At 42.0% G+C, this 19,356-nt stretch overlaps 1 protein-coding gene across 1 annotated transcript; it reads left to right on the top strand.

The window, feature by feature from the left end:
- Positions 1 to 192: 192 nt before the first annotated feature.
- On the top strand, positions 193 to 12,171 carry ccdc149a (coiled-coil domain containing 149a). Its single transcript, XM_070930231.1, has 13 exons — positions 193 to 280; positions 1,233 to 1,394; positions 1,578 to 1,616; positions 2,752 to 2,859; positions 2,971 to 3,087; positions 3,829 to 4,001; positions 4,397 to 4,469; positions 4,614 to 4,698; positions 5,292 to 5,436; positions 5,630 to 5,706; positions 6,535 to 6,567; positions 10,437 to 10,541; positions 11,621 to 12,171. The coding sequence occupies exons 1-13, from the start codon at positions 230 to 232 to the stop codon at positions 12,169 to 12,171; spliced, it is 1,719 nt and encodes a 572-aa protein (XP_070786332.1). The 5' UTR covers positions 193 to 229.
- Positions 12,172 to 19,356: the final 7,185 nt, after the last annotated feature.

Raw genomic sequence — 19,356 nt, 5'->3', positions numbered from 1 at the left:
GAAATCGTTTTCAAATGAAAATTGTTTACCAAAACTCATTTTCTTCAACGATAATTTTATTTTCAACGTTGTACCGGAAGCCGAATGTTTTTTCTGTTGTCATTCCACGCGACTTGACAGCAGAGCCAAAAAAAAAAGTGACGTTGAAGGATAAACAAACGGAGGAGAGACAGCTCGGGCAGAGGCAGAGAGGCAGCGTGTATCCTGACATTTTGTCAAAAAAAAAAAAATGCAGTCTTCCAAGAGGAGTGAGAGTGACTGGCAGGGGCTAGTCAGCGAGGTAAGTGAGTGGCGAAGACCGTGAACAGGTGTTGCAGAGACGGGCGGATTTTTACAGAAGCTCCCTTGTCCATATGGAACGAGCTTCGGTCTCTTTGCTTAATAACCGTAGACCGGCTGGCTGTTAAACATCACATAGAAAACTCGACTTTTTCGTCTTTAGCTAGGTAGGCTAAATATTGATTGATGGGGTACGCTAGCATGCTATTCTGTCAGGCCGACTCCGAGCCTGTGGTGTTGGAAATGCAGTAACGCTCCTGCCCACCTCTTAAACACGTATGGTGCTATATAGACCAGATATAACCCACCTGTGGGGCCGCATTTACTTGTTAACATTGCTAGCATAATTTCATTTAAACCTACAGAGTAAGATTCGACCTATTTGGACATATACAAGAGAATACAAGCACTTTAATTACTTCACTTTGAGTTTTAGTGAACTCACTATTTTTTTTTTATACCATTGTATGATGTTTTATAGACCAAACGAACAATACATAAAGTGAAAAAATGAATCATTAGTTGCAGCTTTACATAAGTAATTAGCATGGTTGAGCTACAACACCATACTACAAGCTTTACTACACTCTACTACTGCACATTCAGCTCCATGGCAGCAGCTGCTATTTCATTTGGTTATGAGCTGATCTGACAGCTATCAAGGTTTATTCTGTTCCCTCTGCTGTGTCTTATCTACACTTTAAACGCTCGGCTCCCGTGTGTGCTTTTCCACCTGTAGGGAACTGGTCGTGGTCGGTATCATAATTACAGTTAAGTCATTTGACCATTTCCATCCCAGGATAGGGCCTGTAGGAAATGATAAAGCTAAGAGCAAGATGGATGTTATATACAGGCTGTGGTCCTGGAATAGATGGCCTACTGTTAACTGTATCCACAATGATGCATCTCATAATACCACAGTCCTCTGTCCTTGTGTGCGGTGTTTGTTGTAGTTCCTGGTGTGTAAGCGCAAACTGGAGAGTAAGAAGGAGGCCCTGCTCATTCTGTCCAAGGAGCTGGATACCTGTCAGCAGGAAAGAGACCAGTACAAGCTGATGGCCAACCAGCTGAGGGAGCGCCACCAGGGACTCAAGAAAAAGTACAGGGAACTCATTGTGAGTGGTTCAAACCTTCAAGGTGATGTTTATTTGTCCATGTGCACGGCATTGTCTGTTTTTTAGTCCTATCTGATGAAACAGTCAATTAAATGGGAATGTTTAATATTCATAATGTAATATGTGCTAATTGTATTCAATGATGAGGAATATTTTAATTATGTAACTCTTTTCATACTTTAGGATGGTGACCCCTCTTTGCCACCAGAAAAACGCAATCAAGTAAGTTGTTGTTGATTTGGAGGGCTTTCTTACTGCCACTAATGTGTGAGGTGAGGATAACCTCTGCGACTTGAGTTCACATCAAATACAGGATCTCAATGGACAAACAACCTCATAATACTAAATGAATACAGATCACATGCTCACTTAGTGACACTGAATTGGACAGTTTTTTTCATGAGGTTTATATGCAGCTTGCAGACTTCTTATATGACAAGACGTGCCCCCTTTACCAGATAATCATGGTTAGGATAAATGTGGGGGTGTAGGACTCTGCTTGGTGGTGCTTTCAAGGATGCTATGACAACCAGAATTGAAGAGTTGGCTGCTGAGTTGCATTATGAAAAGGAGTCTTGCTTTTTAGAGGACAAACAACAAGCAAGCATCAGTGTTGTGAAAAGGGTAATGACCATAATGACATTCACACTAGATCACTTTTTATATACAGTAAATAATGGGATTCTTGTTCAATTGGTCGTAGTAAAAAGTAAATGGCCAAATAAAATCTGCATTTAAATAAATATTCTACTTATGGTTTAAACTAGGAATAGGCGGAGAGTGTTTCTTTTAGTTCTGATTGTGATTATTTAGAATTATGATTATTATTATTTCTTATGCTAATATATATTATAAAACATTCATTTTTAAGTAAAGTGTTGCAAAATTACATTGACTTTATGATTTGGCTCTGAGTTTGCTGATATCAAGACATCTGTTTGAAATAATAATAATTTTAAAAATTATTTATGAATTGATAATTGGAGTTGAGACGTCTATAAGTGTAATATAGGTGAGGAAACAGTCCAAGGAATAATGTTGTGTGTTTTTGCTCAACATGATCCTTTATCTTTGTCCTTGCAGTCTTTTGATCTTGAAAATCTATTAAGTCCTTTGTCCGAAGTGTTTGATGACGCACGAGCCATTCAACAGCTGTTAATATAAACAGTTTCACAGCCGTTTCTGTATGTTAACAATTGTTCCTGTGTGTGTATGCTCCCGTGAAAGAAGTGACACCCTAATTGGTGGTTTTATTGGTGGATGTGGGCCGTCTACAGATAAAATGGCCTGTCACCAGCTGCTTTGCTATGTTTTTGTCCTTCACTTCATTCACTCCTCTTCTCCACTTTCTCCTCAGGTGAACCTGGCTCAGCTGTTGAGAGACTCGAGGGAGCGAGCGAAAAAGCTTGCTGAGGAGGTGAAGGAGCTGACTCAGAGGCTTGCGGAGGCCCAGGGGGACAACAAGGTAGCAGCACACACACAATCGTAGACACAGTGTAACGTGACCCCCTCACTCAGTCCAGTGCGTGAGTAGATGTGTTTGAGAGAAGCAGTGAATTTCACGTTTTTTCTACAGCTCCTGAGGATGACCATCACTCGACAGAGGCTGGGGGATGAGGAGGTGGGGGCACGCCATTTCCCTGCCCATGAACGTGAGGATCTAGTTCGCCAGCTAGAGAGAGCAGGGCTACAGGTTGATATATTTCCCTTTTTTTATCCAAAATTAAGAAAACCATCTCGAATTTAAATGATCTTGCATCACATTCACACATGTCCAGTGCAGTTTTCAGCTATCCCAAACATTGACAGTTCATTTTTGGTCTCAGCCTGTCAGAACCAAAGGCCTTTTCTAAACTCACCACTTTGCTCCGGATCCAACAATTAGCCTGACAGCAGGGACTTTTTCAGGGACCCAGGAACCACTTTTTGTAACTGAGAAACCTCACCTTACCAAACTAGACTAAAAAGAGTGAAATAAAGAGCAGGAGCGAGAAAGAGACAGTGAAAGTGCGATTTGAGAGAAACAAAACATAATTTGCCTTTTGTTTCTTTGCTTTTTATATTCCAAAGCAGAAAGCAATCATCAACATTCTGCAGATCACCACTTTGGAGACAGGTGCTTCACTGTCCTTTTGCATTGTACATCAGGGGCATGCCCATATTCTCACCTCTCTCTGTTATGAGGCGGCGGTGGTGAAACAATACATTCCCCTACTTTTTAAACCTGCTGTTGAGGTTTTCTTTAACAAGGCACTTAACTTCTATCTGCTCTACTGGAGCCATTCACTCAGTTGAAAGCAGTAGACAAGCTCCTACGTTGCTGATTGCTGTAAACAGTGTATGCACTCTCAGCAAACTCTACTTTAGTAAACAAAGTTTTAAAATATCTTTCTGTGGCTTCTCTGACACTTTTTGCCTGGTTGCCTTTGTCTAGATGGAGGAGATGGAGCACAACATGAAGGCTCTGACAGACGAGCTGCAGGACGTGAAGGCGGAGCGCAGTGTGTTCAGGGAGAAGGCCTACCGACTCAACGTGGAGCTCAACCACATTCTTGGCAACCGTGAGGCTCGCATCATTGACGTGGATGCCCTCTGCATGGAGAACAGGTAAGTGGGACATAGAAGCAGATGTCTAGTATACAGATCACACTGTTTCAAACCCGATCCACTCTCTAAATCTCCCATCCACCTTCTAGAGGGAGGTTTTCTACAAGCTGCAGGTTAAGAGTAGTGATAGTGTTTTAGTAATAATTTTTAAACCAATAACACTGCGATTGATTGCGTCAAAAGACAGATTGGCTGTTAGTTAAAATGATCATGGGGGACAGTATGTACTAATACTAAAACATTGCGTAAGCTTGTTTCAAACATTTTCACATTCAGAATATTCGTGATTCTCTGAGCTTCAACTTCAAACTATTAGTGTCTGTTATGTTTAGCATGTAATCTGCTCTTCATCAATCTTGTTATATGTGCCTTGCTTTCGATCGTTGATGCTGCAGGTATTTGCACGAGCGTTTCAGCCAACTACAAGAGGAGGTGAACCTGCTGAAATCTAACATCATGAAGTACAAGGTACAGATGGAATGCCTCTGATTTTGATTCTTATGAATACTGACAAAATTCATTTGATGTCACTAAGTTTGTAATCTTATGAATATGCACTAAAATCCAACATGGCAGGGCAAGCTTTATTCTCTTATTTTTCCCTCCCCACAGACAGCTCTTGAGAGGAGGAAAAACTCCAGCACATATGGGAAAGCCAACAACGGCCCTCTCACTGGAGTCCTCTCAGCCAAACAAGGTGAAAACACAATCACTGTGAATTCTCTTTAAACGGCAACATAAATAGATACCCGAGCAGCTGATCTGGAAAGTGTTGAAGGCCAGTAAAATGCTGTCCGTCACCTCTGTCTTATAGCTTGTGGAGTTGCTTCTGATCAGATAAACTGGTTCTTTCTTCAGCATCACAAATCCGTTTCCTTCTTTGTTTCTACCCGTGCCTCATTGCATTATTTAGTAACTCCTTTTTGTTGATCCTTCAAGCCACCGCCCGGACACCAGCTGGGTTGCTAATTGTATTCTGAGTGGTAGAGAGCACCACTGGCAGGGAAATGAGCCTGCCATGATGACTGACAGTTGCTGGCAGAAGCAGCACAGTGGGCTCCTGAGTTAAAGTTAGGAGAGTGTCACCTAGTAGACAGCTGTTTCTAACTCTCCATCTCTGTCTTGCTCTTGTCGTGCTGTTTTCCCCCATCTCTTGTTCCATCACCCCTATTTCTTAAGTTTTGTGAAAGTTTTATTGGCGCATTATTGGCGGGTTGTATGTTAGTATATGAGGACACTGAGTACATGTTTTCGTGTGGTGTCAAATAACATGAGCTTTCTCCCTCTTAGTCCAGGAGATGCTCCTGGAAGAGCAGGGCTGCAGCCTGCCAGCCACGCCTCAGTCCATCTCTGACCTCAAGTCCCTGGCCACGGCTCTGCTAGAGACCATCCACGAGAAGAACCTGGTCATCCAGCACCAGAGGCACACCAACAGGTAACGCTCCTCCGTTTCATAAGGGTCGTCTTTTAACTCCATCCACCTCGCACACTTCTAATGTTTGCCTAGCTGTTCTGAGAATCCTCCTCCACCTCCAAGGCAAACACTGAACTGTGACACACGAATACACATACACACTAACGCTGTTCATTAGTCCCAAGTAACCTGAGCCATTGTTCTTTGTCTACAGGATCCTCGGAAACAGAGTTGCCGATTTGGAAAGGAAGCTGAAGACCTTGGAGGTTTCGGGACTGTGGAGTCTTCCAGGTGGGTCTCAAGACCAAGTGTTGAAGCTTCCACCAAAACAAACTAAAACATTGACGCTGTACCACATTGTGTCCTTATTGAAGTCCTGAAACGACCCCTCCATAATTGAATCTAACATCAAACACAATCCAGTTATTAAACAAATGCAGAGTAATAACAGAAATTCATTCTAATATATTCTCTCTTATTGAACAGTATTTCAGTGGCACATTCATTCGTTATGGATATAAATGATTTTGGTTTGTATATAAAATAATCATGTTTGTCAATCACCTTACAATCACATGCGTTTTTTTGAATGTTTCCGAGTAATCCAGCTAGTAAACAGTGATTTTTAAGAATATGGAAACGGAGCAAAATGGGTAAAAATGATGGCTGTCGTTTGTAGTTAAATGGCTATAAAGCGTGTTAAATATGATCAGGAACTTAAATGGACCTCACTGCAAAGTAAGGCACCAGTCTCAACATCTGTGTATCCACTCATGCAAAGACTGTGTATCAGTATTCCTGCACGTGCTTTCACCTGGTTGGTACCTGTGACTGTACCACACCATGAGCAAACACGACCGTGTGACTGCGGGTGTGTTTGTGTGCGTGTTTAAAGTAAATGTAATGTCCCTTTTAATAATTAGTGATTTGCCGTAGAAATATGAGAAGAAAACACCTCTCATTATCATTTATCTTTATGAGTAAAACAAATAACCCTGGGATCTTTTCTCTAATTGTTTTAAATTGATTTCCCCTCTCTCTCCTTTTTTATCTAAATACATTAACAAGGTTTTATGTTCGTAACAGTGTGTCTTTCTCTCTTCTCTGGCTGCGTCTCAGGCTTGACCTACCGCGTATCCGTGGGAATTGGGAGTATGTATTCCTTCTGCCCCACTTAGCCCATCCATGCCCTCCACTATGTCATGCCAGGACAAATCTGGGCAGACGCCCAGAAAGCGTGTCACCTCATGCCCACCGTTTACAATGTGTCGACTCCATTGACCACCCGCTCATGTGTCTGTTTGTGATACCATTGACTGAAGCAGGCTGCCTGAAGATCACACTCTGACCCTTTTGGTCCAGTGGATCCATCTTAGATTTTATACTCAGGGAAAATATTATTTTTGAGAGCCGTTTTTAAGGCAGCACACTACTGTTTTCTGTTCATTTTAAAATGTGAACAAGATATGTGTTGCAGACTGTGTAGTCAGAGAGTTTGAATTGGTTAACAGACGGAGTATTCTTACTTTTCTAGGAACTGAAGTCCAACAATACAACGGTTTTAGGATATGACAGTGAAGTGAGAATAGAAGGAGAAAATGAGTAGTAGAAAATGGTCTCAAAGCTGTCAATATAAGTTTTTTTACATTCTTTTCGTTATGCGAGACAATGGAGAAATGCTCTTTAAATCTGAGGAGACCCAAGCAGTATTCAAAAACACAATTACATATACCACACCATTTTTTTTTGCACCTGTATCCATGCATTAGTGTGTATGAAGTAAACCCTGATGTATGAATCAAACTGTATCCGTAGCAGCGCCAACTGGTCCCCTCCTTAAAACAAACCTCATCCTCAGAACAGCAAAACCCAACAGAAATATAAAAATTAAACAATGTAAACTGTATCAAAAATAGTATCTCAAACCTACATTTGCAGCCTGAAAAGTATTTCCAAATGCAACCAGGAGACTACAGTCCACCTAGAAAATAGTTCCCCGCTTTTCCCACTGGAGGGAGATGTTGTGCCGTGGATGAACCAGACTGAGAGGTGGAGGGGCTGCGGCTGAATGGAGGTGCCCTGTCATGAGACCGTCATTCTCACCGCTATAAAACTGACAAGCATCCATTACTGAAAATGATTGCCCACATTACAAACACATTTAGGGGAATGTGCCGTTATTAGGGAATTTGTAGGCGAGGGCCCAGAGTGCCTGACGACCACGCTGTCCACCACAGTTAGGGAGACAGAAATATAGAGAGAGATGTGAGTGTCTGTGGCCTTGATGTGATGTGAAGTTGGGCTGATGGATATTAAAGGCAAACAGGATAGGATGGAGGGCCTTGGCTGCTTACCTGAGGCCTGGAGAACACTCGAGGTGACTACGTTGTCTCCGGATGAGAGAGAGCGAGAGAGCAAAAAACAATAACAATGACATCGATGCAGTGAGTCAGATAAAGTTGTGATTGATAGATCCCCACCGGCCCTCCCGTCCACCGTACCCCCACACTGAATGAGTGCAAGCTGAAAAGTAACACAGCAAGTGAAAACCTGTCAGTGTGCATCAGCTATTGAAAAGACGGATACAGAGTGCACCCATATAGCTCTGTTTTGGTCCAGTGACAGACTTTTTCCAGTTAAGAGGAAGGCATTTCCTTGTCACCATAGAGCTAGACAGCACTGCATCCCAGTGTAGGGTTTAACCATGTGACTGTTGGACAGACATCTCTTTTTGTCTCCTTATTTGTGATATAGCGTGTATGTTCTGGTATGTTGGAGTATCATATAATGCAGGAGAGCTTGTCTTTGCAGGATGGGCGCATGTGTATATACAATGTGTGTGTGTGTGTGTGTGTGAGAGAGAGAGAGAGAGAGAGAGGAGGTGGTTAGATGGCTGGACAGGCAGCTGCCAGTAAGGTTTAAAGGAAGTCGCTGGTGCCTCCTGCGTCCTCCTGAGCACTGCCTAGCTCCTGGAGACACACTGCTGTGCTCAGCCTGGGCTTTGCTCTTCATACCAATAACCAGCACCACCTTATTACTGGCTTTAAAAGGCAGTCTGCAGATCTCCTCTCAGGGCCCTCTCTCAAAACTTGAAGACTGCGATTCAGGAGCAATCTTAAAGCTACAGGCCAGCTATCTGAGCTTAATGAAGAAGATCTTTGCCTCTGAAGAACTGCCAACTCTTTTGTCTTTTGACAGCTGTAGTATGATACTACACAACCATACTTCACAAAATCAATACAGCTGTGAGCGATGTTAGAGTTTGGGTCGGGGAAATTACAATATATCTATATATATTGACATCACAGACATTTTATGGAGATTTTCTTTACAATTGATAGACATCTCCAGTCATATTGGGTAGTTATGTTGCAAGTAAATGAGCATGGCTGCTTTATGGCAATATTTGATTCACAAGATTTTTCATTACAGTCATATAACACCTTGATTTTTTTCAGATATTTCATTCGTTGGATGAGCCAAAAACAACCATGTCTGTCTAGTAATTTCATCTATAAACAGTTTCGACTTTGAATTTTCAGAAAATTCACTATATTGTGATTTTATAACGACATAAAATAATTGTATCCATATCACCCACCCCAAGTTACAATAGGTGTTTGAACCTGTTGCCAATACTCATTTTAAATTAGTTACTAAATGACATCACTCAAGACAAAGTGTCTTAATCATTTTGTAATTACAGGTTAAGTTTTAGAGAAAGTCTGTGAGGGTCATCTTACAGTGGTGCTTCATGCTAAAGTCAGCATGCTAACATGCTCACAATAGGAATGCTAACATGCTGATGATGTTTTACCAGATTCACCATCTTTGTTCAGAGTGGCGGCATGCTAACATTTGTGAACTAGCAATAAACAGTTGACAGTTGAGGCTGATCAGCTGATGTCATCATTTTTGCAGGTATTTGGTCATAATCCAAAGCCCTGGACACATTTAAATTCTGACATTGGATCACCAAAGTTTGTATTATTCATCCTTAGGGGTTCATGCCAAATTTCATGGCAGTCCATCCAACAGTTATTGAGACATTTCAATCAAAACCACAAATGTCAACCTCGTGATGTCGCTACAGGAAAAGTCAGAGGATCACCAAAGTCATTAGGACACATACTCTGGGGACCACGAATGTCTGTACAAAGTTTCATGGCAACCCATCACGTCGTTATATCGATATTTCTAAACCAAAGTGTTGGACTGTCAGACCAACATTGCCATCCCTAGAGCCATGCCGCAAAAAAACACCAACAAGGTTTGATACTAAAACAATCTAACGATCTAATAATGATCAAAACCACTGTCTCTGTAAAAGAAGTAAAGGAACTTTTTAGACGACTTTGTTGCGTCTCTTGAGTTTGTGGGTAGAAGCCTCAGGATCCAAACAGCCCCCACCCCACCCTCTAACTCAGTGTTCCCACGTCAGTGTCAACACTGAACATCCATAACAATATGGGCTGCATTCATAACAATATGGTCTCCGTTCACCATTCATGATTCTCACGCATCGTGTCACCCACTCATCCATTTTCTCATTCTTCTGTTTGTTTTTGTGCCTCACACTTGAATGGTCAGAGAAAAAGGGCCTATTCACTGGGTTTCTGTGAAGGCAAAGGCTGATGTGCACACTTACAGGCTTGAGTTTATGCATGTGTCGATGTGAATACAGTTTTGTGTGTGTGTGTTTGTGATGTCTGGTTTATAGTGCACAGTCTCCTATGAGTAGCATATGGTGTCAGCCTAGGAGGCGTGCAGCCATCACTAATGAAGACAGATGACAGGGAACTGAAGCCACTTCCTGTGAGCGCTCCCATGCACATGTGCGTGTATGTTTGTATGCTGTGTGAAAGTACACATAACACATGCACCATACATGTGCACTGATGAGCTCCATCCAGTCCTGTCATGCTCAAACCTGTGAAAACTCTTTGGAAAACATTTTTTGTTGTCATTTGCATGTGAAAGTAACAGCGAGTGTTTGTTTTCCGTGATGGTGGGTCTTACAGGGACACGAGACAGTATCACACTGAATGATAACCTTCAACCGGAGCTTCATCCAACACGTGCCACATCTCAGCCAAACATGCAGCCCAGACTGCAGCCACCCGAAGGTGAGTGTGTAATTGTGTGTAACTGGCTTCTCCAGCCATTGATAAGAGCACCCACAGCTAACGGCATAAACACTGTAATTAGCCACTGCGTGCTAAACACTCCTTGCTATCTTCCATGTTTAACCCAAGTCCTTTCCCTTCCCGCCTCCACTCCTCGCTGCTTCTCATTGGTGCAAGCTGCCCAAATGCCATGGCATTTTGGAAATGTGAAGCAAATTCTCGCCCGCTGACATTCAGAAACTTCTGCCGTGTTCTCTTTGAAAGGGGATGGGGGCTGGGGGGGGTGGGGGGGCATAAATATGGATGCCAGTTCAAGTAATGTTGCTTTCTTCCTTGCGTGTTTTTGCCTGTGTGTATGTGTGTGTGGGAAAAGGTGGCTGGGACTCTATGTGCAGTCTTTAACCTTTTTGCCTGCACATCCACAAATATGGGTCAGTAATCCCCAAAGTGAGAGCATATTTTGGCGAAGAAGCAGAACTAAGCTGTTGCTGTTGCCGAGATGCGGGGCGTCACACTTGTCTTGCGTCCCCTTGTCTGGGGCACTGCTGCTATATTTAGCCTGTTGCCATGGAAGCACTTCAGTCACATAAGTAATTGAAATAACTTTCTACATTGACACAGTGGTCCAGCTCCAAAAGAAGTTATCATTGTTCAGTGTTTTATACACTGTTTTCTGCTCCTTAAAATGCATTGTAAACTCAGGCTGCCACTCTTTATTAGTAGTGTTAGTATTATATTGTAGAGCTGAAATGATAAGTCGATTAGTCAATTGACAGGAAATTGATCTGCAATCATTTTGATAATCTACTAATATTTGAAGTTTATTATGAAGCTTCTCAATGTGAGAAACTGCTGAAGTTGTGGTTGTTGGTACAATTGTTGCTGTTGTTGTTGTCAGTATGAATTTGCTAAATTCTCCTCTGTGTGTCAGGGTGATGTTGCCCGCTAACACAAATCAGCAGCCATCTTGCGTAACTCCTTCAGAGGAACAGAAGAGGACAAAAGCACTTGTTTTCTACTATGGCTTCAGATCAAGTGAGTAATTAAAATGACCAGTTGTCTCATCTTCCCTCTCCCAGTTGTGTCAGACGACAGAAGTTCACATGAATCATTGTGGGAATGCCACACCGCTGGCAGCGACCTTGGCACAGATGGCGTCAGCAGGGAAGACGCACCTGCACTGCTCAGCAGCCTGGAGCCTCTAGTGGGGGTGGAGACGAATGGGATCGACAGGAGAGGGGGAGAAATCGTGACCCTGACGGAAGATCGAGCCGCCGTAGAGCTGGAGGAGGGGCGGAGTCCTGTGGAAGAGGCGGGGCATGAGGTAGAGGGAGTTGAAGATGAGGAACTGGGTTCCACGGTGGAGGAAGGAGAAGAGGCAGCTCTGGCGCTGGGTGTCCCGTCCACTGAATCAGACCTTCCATGGCTTCAAATTAAACAGGCCACCAGACCCACCTCTGATCATTCAGAGGTGGGTCATCAGCCCTGCAACTCCCAGGACGATGGGTCTAATAATGTACATGAACATGTAGAAGCTTCCATATCAATTCCAGAGAACCGGGCCACAGAGGCGTCGAGTACAGGGGAGTGGGACATTCACTGTCGACCTGTCGATCACCTGTCACAGTGACAACTTGGCATGATCTGACATCACTGAAAGACTTCAGCTTATTTAAATCCTTGTCGTTCTTATTGATAATTGCATTAATCATCCCTCGTTGCGTTCTCACAACGTAGCTCCCTCTTCCACCGAGCAGCTCCGTTTCAGTCAATACAACAGAAAACACTTTTTTGACAGAGCCGGAGGTGCACTGCGTATCCAGACAGGCTCGTTGTTGCGCAGGAACAGACAATCTCAAAATCAATGGAGTCGGAAACTTCATGCCCTACAGGAAAAATGTAGCTAGGAAAATAACAAATATGGCAGCCTCAACTCCTGTGCCCCATATTCCCTTCTTCCTTTCCCCTGCGATAACGTAATCCCAATTGTTTGCTTTCTTCTTCTTCCTAAGGGATGCCAATAAACAGAGTGCTGCATTTTGTTGGTACTCTCATAGGGGGTCTAAATCTTGTAATGAATGTGTTGTACATATGTGTAAATTAATAATATTAATATTCGAGATTCTATTGATGTCTATTCATCTATATGGGTGAATGTTACTAATCAGTCTGTTTTATTTTTCCTCATTTGGAGATGATATTTGGATGAGACTACATGTGCCTTTATATGTGGAAGTATTTATAAATATAAATGCATAAACCTGCAATGTGATCTGTCTTGAAGTTGGTCTTTTCCGACTCACACACATACACAAAAAAATATATATCGAATTTGTATAGTGCAGTGATTCCCAACCAGGGGTACTTGGAAAGATTGTGGAGTAGCTCAACTCATTTGAAAAAATAGACGGTAAAAGTAAAAGTTGTCATTAGATGGTTGAAATAGTTAATAAATAAGTGGCAAAATAGCTAAAAAGTAATGGTTAGACAGTTGAAATAGTTAGCTACAAGTAGCCTTGTGCATAAATGGTTAAAATAGCTAAAATGAAGGGATAGTCCAGCTTCTGCCACTCCTAGTGACAGCAGTACAAATGCAAACTAACCAAACCAACCTAAACATTGACAGTTCAATTGAATGAGAACATGACTGTAACATCATCCATTTTGAATTACTCTTTAACTATAACTCTTAAAATAACATCACATTTAAAATCAACTCAAATGAACATGTTTGGAACATGATGGGTAGTGTAATGAAGGGGTACTTGGGCTATGTCTGACAAAAAAAAGGTTGGGAACCACTGGTCTAGTGACGTTGGTATATTGTATCAGCTCCCTCTTTAAGCCAGAAACCACACAAGCAGGAATCCCATCTGATCAAAACTTCAACTCTGACAGAGGCTGACTTTGTGAACTTGGTGTAATATTTGTTTGAGCTTTCACACACAAATGACGTTTGTTTGATAGTAATGTTCTGAACCAGAAAATGAGCCTGTAGCCGCAGAAAATCGCTCTGACTAATTTCCAAGTGTTCACAAGGTTGGTCTCTCATTAATTCTAAATGCAGCAGCCTCAGTCTTTTGATTGTTTTTCAGATTAGAGAAGCTTAACTTGATTCTCTTCTTTCCAGCCTGGGGAGAGAATTGTTCCAGCATCACAAAACTTGTCTAAAATCATAGAAATATTCAAATTCTATCTTTAGTTGAATTAACTTATACGTTTTTGGAATGATCTATATTATGGGTGTCCATATTATCCATATTATTTTCCACTGTTTTGGGTCTTGTTCCATTTTTTTCAGCTTAATGGACATAAATATGCAAACACACTTAAAAAACAAACTCAAAAGTTTTCCGGTACTGTAAAATGGATGCACAGATGCACCCATTTTGTCTTGCAGCCAAAGTCCAGAGCCCACTGTGTATTGAGAATCAGTGGTGAGGCCTACTCTTCCTGCGTGCAGGTGACAGCTGGCCTCTCCAGGCAAACACAGCGTCAAAGCCAGAATCCATGAACTGCTTATTCTGCAGAAGGCCACTTGCTATTTTTAATCTCTGACACAAAATAGAGGCGAGGAGAGAGAAAGAATTCGAGCTAGGGAGCCATGGTGTGTACCCAGTGTCGGCCCCGTGCCAGGCAGCTGATTTGGCACACTGCAGAGAGCCCTCTTTTTCCAAGGAGTTTAAGTTTATCAACCAGATGGAATCTGAACTAATGAAATTGCAAGATGATACCAGCTTGCCACTGGGTTCCTCTTAAAGTCGTTGACCAATTTTGGATTTTTGCACGTGTATAAAAGCCTTAAAGAAATTAGTGTGCTTTGCTTTGTTAGAAAAGAACACAGTAGTGAGATGCATTGTCTGATTCAGGGAAGGTGTGACTGTGGAGGAAGTGAGCCGTATCGGCTGCTCTAGTGGGACATGTGAAAGTGTCACTTTGAATCTTCCTCCAACATTCAATTACAACTTGTTTTTCATGGTTATCTGAGGAACATTTTGTTAAAACATTTCAGCAGATTTTAAAAACTAGTCATGGCAAATAGATTAAGTATGACCAGAAACTAGAGGCCAATATTTGCTTACAGTAAGTATATGTTGGCTAATAAGAAATTTGAATACGGAAATGTCAAAAATATGTTTTATTTCTTTTAGAAATTTTGTCACCATTACATGTGTCCACCAGAGAGCACTGACAGGTCACAATTCTTTAAAGAAAACAAACAAATCGGGGAAATCCAGGATCAGACTATTGACTAACAGAACACCCTGATATTTTAGGCTGGCTCCTTTTTATAAGAGGAGTATTTTAAGGGGATGTTTCATTAATATTGGACGGCAGTTTTAGCACATAGTGATTTCAAGCTTCAGCTGATGCATTGCCAGTTACATTTAAAGGCATTTAAAGAACAGGAAGACGAGGCAATGCTCTGGAAGTGTATTGGTGGTTCACTTTATCAGTAATTACTTGAACTGACCTCATACAGCCACAAAAACAACCAGCATAAACATACGACATGAGCTTTTATTACTTGTTAAAGATTCACCCGAGACGTTGCCCCTCTGACTATTACCTGTCAGGATTTCATTGGCCGGTATTTGGTCTTGTCACAGCTGCTGAAAGATTCAGGCTTCCTCCACACACTCCAGAGAGCAAAAGAGGATTGCTGAGAGCTGTTGTAGCCAATCATCACCACTAAAGATAAAATGAGACTACGGTACCAGCAACTAGCCCATGCCAAAACTAATCTTAGCCCCTTATCTGTGACAGCAACCCCCCCCCCCCCCTGTAAAAAATGTGCATTGCGAAGTGCTTGGGTTGGCCCTGTGCTGCTTAAACCACTCAGGTGTGGGTTTGCCTCTCTGTATTTGTGCCTGAAAGAGAGATCAAGGGAGGAATCATTTGTATGTGTGTGCATGCCTATCCTGCGATTTCTGTAGCTTTGTACTTCGCTTCTACCCTTTCATGTTTTAGATGTTGAGATGAGTTGTACCATCATATATGCCACTAATCTTATCACAGTATCAACTTGCTTTGTTCTGATCCCTGGCCCCCCACTTATCCTACCCTGGAGCCTAGATAGTGGGAGAGACCAGCCGGGTCACAGCAGCGCTCACTGGCTCTAATAAGTGTGACCAGGGAGGGTTTGACACTCCATCATCTCTGGGTGCTCCAAAGGTTTGAGGGATGGGGGTGGACAGGGGCATGTGGAGCCAGCAGTTTCCAGGCCAACCACTCAGCAGGGTTAATTACTATACCAACCAGATGCCCCTTCCAGTGATGGTCAGTGCCCTTATGATCCATGCTTCATTCACTCACCTTGCTTTTTTACGCTTACCTGAGTTTTATCATGGTGGTGCCTCTGAGACACTCGAGTTCGCAGAGCCCTGCAGGTTTGCTCCCCGGGTGCTCATTTTGAGGAGTGTAACTTTCTGCTCTGTTGCTGACAAGGCTGTTATTATCTGAGATAATAGAGGAAAGGAAAAAAAAAACAGGCACAAGATGTCAGTCATCTTTTTCCTGCTTGTTTCGTGTGGAGTTAATAATTCTAATGTATCACAGATACGATATGCATAACTGCATCTTTTGCTAGGTTTGCACTTTCATATGCATTCGGTATCTCTGCAATTACTGTGTGCATTTTCTCATCACTTCAGCTGTCAAATAGGAACATGGTATAGTCAATTGCAGATAGGTAAATTGTATAAAGGCTATGTTCTGTAGTCTTTCACACCTGAAAGTCTGAACTTGTTACATTTGAGCCGGTTAGTTTTGGTTTCACGTTGCAATTATGCGAGCACACTAAAGAACTATACATGACATACCTATGTCCTGTCGCCATCACCTACGTGAACTGCGTCTCCCTATACTTGCAGTCAATTGGTTTGTAGACGGGCGTGACTTCGGCATGTTGTCAATTCAGCAGGTAGAACGCCAGAACTTCCTGTTCTTGATTCCAACTGAACCATGGTCCAATTTTATCCAGTCCAAGACCACCTCTTTTCGTTGGACCTAGGTTTTGGCTGTTTGGTCCGAATCGTTATACATGGGAGGTTTCACACCTGTAATTTTGGTTTGGATCAAACTGAAAAAACTGAAAGTCCAGACCAGGAATGTAGGTGTGAAAGGACCCTTAAGGTACATGATAAACAGTGATGTTGTCCTCCTACATGGGCTTGGATTTAGGTTATTGTTGTCATATCTGTATGATAAATATGAAACTACAACTTAGCATAAACCCTGGACACAGGAGGAAACAGCGGCTGGCTCTATTAGACGTTATCGTGGACAAATAAAGTATGAAGTTCAAAAATTCACATTCATATAGAAGTTTCCTAGATCACAGAATGCTGGCTACCCTGCTGCTGCCTATGGTTCTTCGTCCCCTGTGACCTACCTCAGTAGTTTCCAGATTTCCTGGAGGCGAAACAGAAACTGACTGCAACAACAACAACAACATGGCTCCCAAGGCCCTGCTGGGAAGCAAAGCCAGCAAAGTCGCAGGATGTTGGAGGAGCGTGAGCTTGTGGACGGCCGATAAGCAGAAAGGCCACGCCTGGGGTCAGCACGTAGGCACGGCATACAGTCAGATCTCTATTAAGATAGGAGATGGTGGGCCAGTGTGATAAGAGCCGACAGGACCTAGTGATGTGATATCAGTGATGGGGCACCAGTGGCAGATGCCACTGTCCCCAACCAGCAGGGCAATTGGGGTTGGGCTGAACTTGTCCCGTGCGTTGGTATAATGAGGCAGTCCTCAATTGTCTTGATTGAAATTTCACAGTATTTGTGTCATTCCAGAAAACAATCAATATGGCAACATTTTGAAATTTAAATCATCTGTATAAAAAATGTTCTTAATACGCAGATATTTTCAGATTTAAACCTGAAAGGACGTAGGTTGATTTTTGGTATCATATATAGTGTAGTTATTACAGCTTACTGCAATTCATCATTGTTGGAAGAGTTTAGTTTTACAGAATAAAACGTTGTTCTTGATTTCACTTGGTTTTTATTTTCTTTAATATCTTCCAAAGAGGAATCCCTTCATTATGTAATCTTGCACAGCTGTTGCAAGGCAAAAATGAATACAGAAGTAGATATTAATGAAAAGATCTATTCAGGATAGTAAGCTACTTTGATACTTTTGATTACAGCAAAGTCTCATCGATCACTGCAGTTCAACATTTCCTCTTAAATGATGTAAGAGTACTAGTTTGCTACAATAAGACAGTGTATTATTGGTCATGTTATTTCAAGATAAGGAAAAGGTCACAGCGTTCTTGGTTGCAGTTTGTTTGTCAGAAGCTTTCATTTCACAAGTCGCACTGTTATTGTCTCTCAATGGGAGCATCTGATCCCAACACCTGTAAGCGGGGGTGTGACTGAAATAACTGTAAACAGTATAGTAATATTAAAAACAGAATATTAAAATGCAATGCATACCCTGAGGTGGTTGTTCATTCAGAATTGTTGTTAAATGACATGAACAAATGCCTAGTGCATGTTTTGTAATGTAATGCTACAGTATTCACAAGTTGTTCCTCAAGCTTCTACTGATGCTCAGCGTGTTGCATCTCTTTGTGGTCATTTTGCATCACTTTTCTGGTAATTTGCATTTTTTTAATAATAGTTTTGCATCTCTTTGTAGTCGTTTTGCTTGTGTTTGCGGTTGTTTTGTCTCTTCGTGTTTGTTATGCTTCCCTTTGTGGTTGTTCTGTGTGTCATTTGGTGACATTCTGCAGGTGAAACAGAACTCTCAGGTGCTGTATGTGCTGTGACATGCACAAAACAATCAACAAAAACAAATGGATTGAATTTGGTTGGAACATACTCAATATTAAATGACAGTGCTCAGGATCAGGAGAAAGACATTCCTACTTTTAACTGAGCTCTGTGACTTTCCAATGAGAAATAATAACAGTCACTTCAAACAGAGGCTCTGGCCCAGGGGCCCCCTGAACCCTCGGACCTGTTCAGTAATCCATCAGTGCTCCAGTATTGTATGAGACGGAAGTATGATAGGGACATAAAAACATCCCCTCTGTCTAGGTCTTTAAAGCTGGCAGTTGCAGTTTAGGTTCATGTAGCAATATTCTAAATGATTAGTCCCTAGTGTGGTCCATGCTCACACCACCAGCTCTGCAGCTATGTTTGCCAGAGCTATTTCATACACAATTGGACTGCTATTTAATAGACTGTGAAAGAGAGACAGACAAAACCCCAGCTTTTTAAATTATCCTTGAATATTAGAGCATTATGGCTTTGTTGTAACGTTGACTTCTCCTTAACCATCACCATCAATCCCCCAGCTATAAGCAATGAGCCATTTGCCATTATGCAGCTTGTTAGCAATGTCCAGGCTGTGTAATTACCTGTGTCAACGGCAATGATTGTCTTCAGTGACAGATTATTCATCACTTTATAATTGTAGAGGTTGAAAGAAGGATTTTTAGCTCTTCTAACAGATCCTAGAAGTAAAAAATGGTCATCACTTTTCCTGGTTGCACCTTCCATACTGGATCAAGTGTTTGTGCGGTCCTTTAAACTACAGTCCTGATAAAAACAAGAAAAAACGAAAAATACTTCCTATTCATTCTGGGATGGGTATTTCCATACATGATCTGCCTATTGTCTTTTTTCTGCAGTTGTCTGCCCATTTCCCACATACTGTATGGCTAGTTGATAACACACCTTGAACCCAGGAGTTGGTTCAGATGTAGACTGTTGGCCCATATGTATGGGGCTGATGATAAATGATTATATTAATTCAGCTAATCAGAAAAGCACAATCTGTGGTTGTGTATTAATTCGCTAA

Source organism: Enoplosus armatus, chromosome 23, assembly GCF_043641665.1.
Source record: "Enoplosus armatus isolate fEnoArm2 chromosome 23, fEnoArm2.hap1, whole genome shotgun sequence".
Lineage (NCBI taxonomy): Eukaryota > Metazoa > Chordata > Actinopteri > Centrarchiformes > Enoplosidae > Enoplosus > Enoplosus armatus.
The sequence above is the reverse complement of the archived record's forward strand: the minus strand, read 5'-3'. Positions and strand labels throughout refer to the sequence as shown.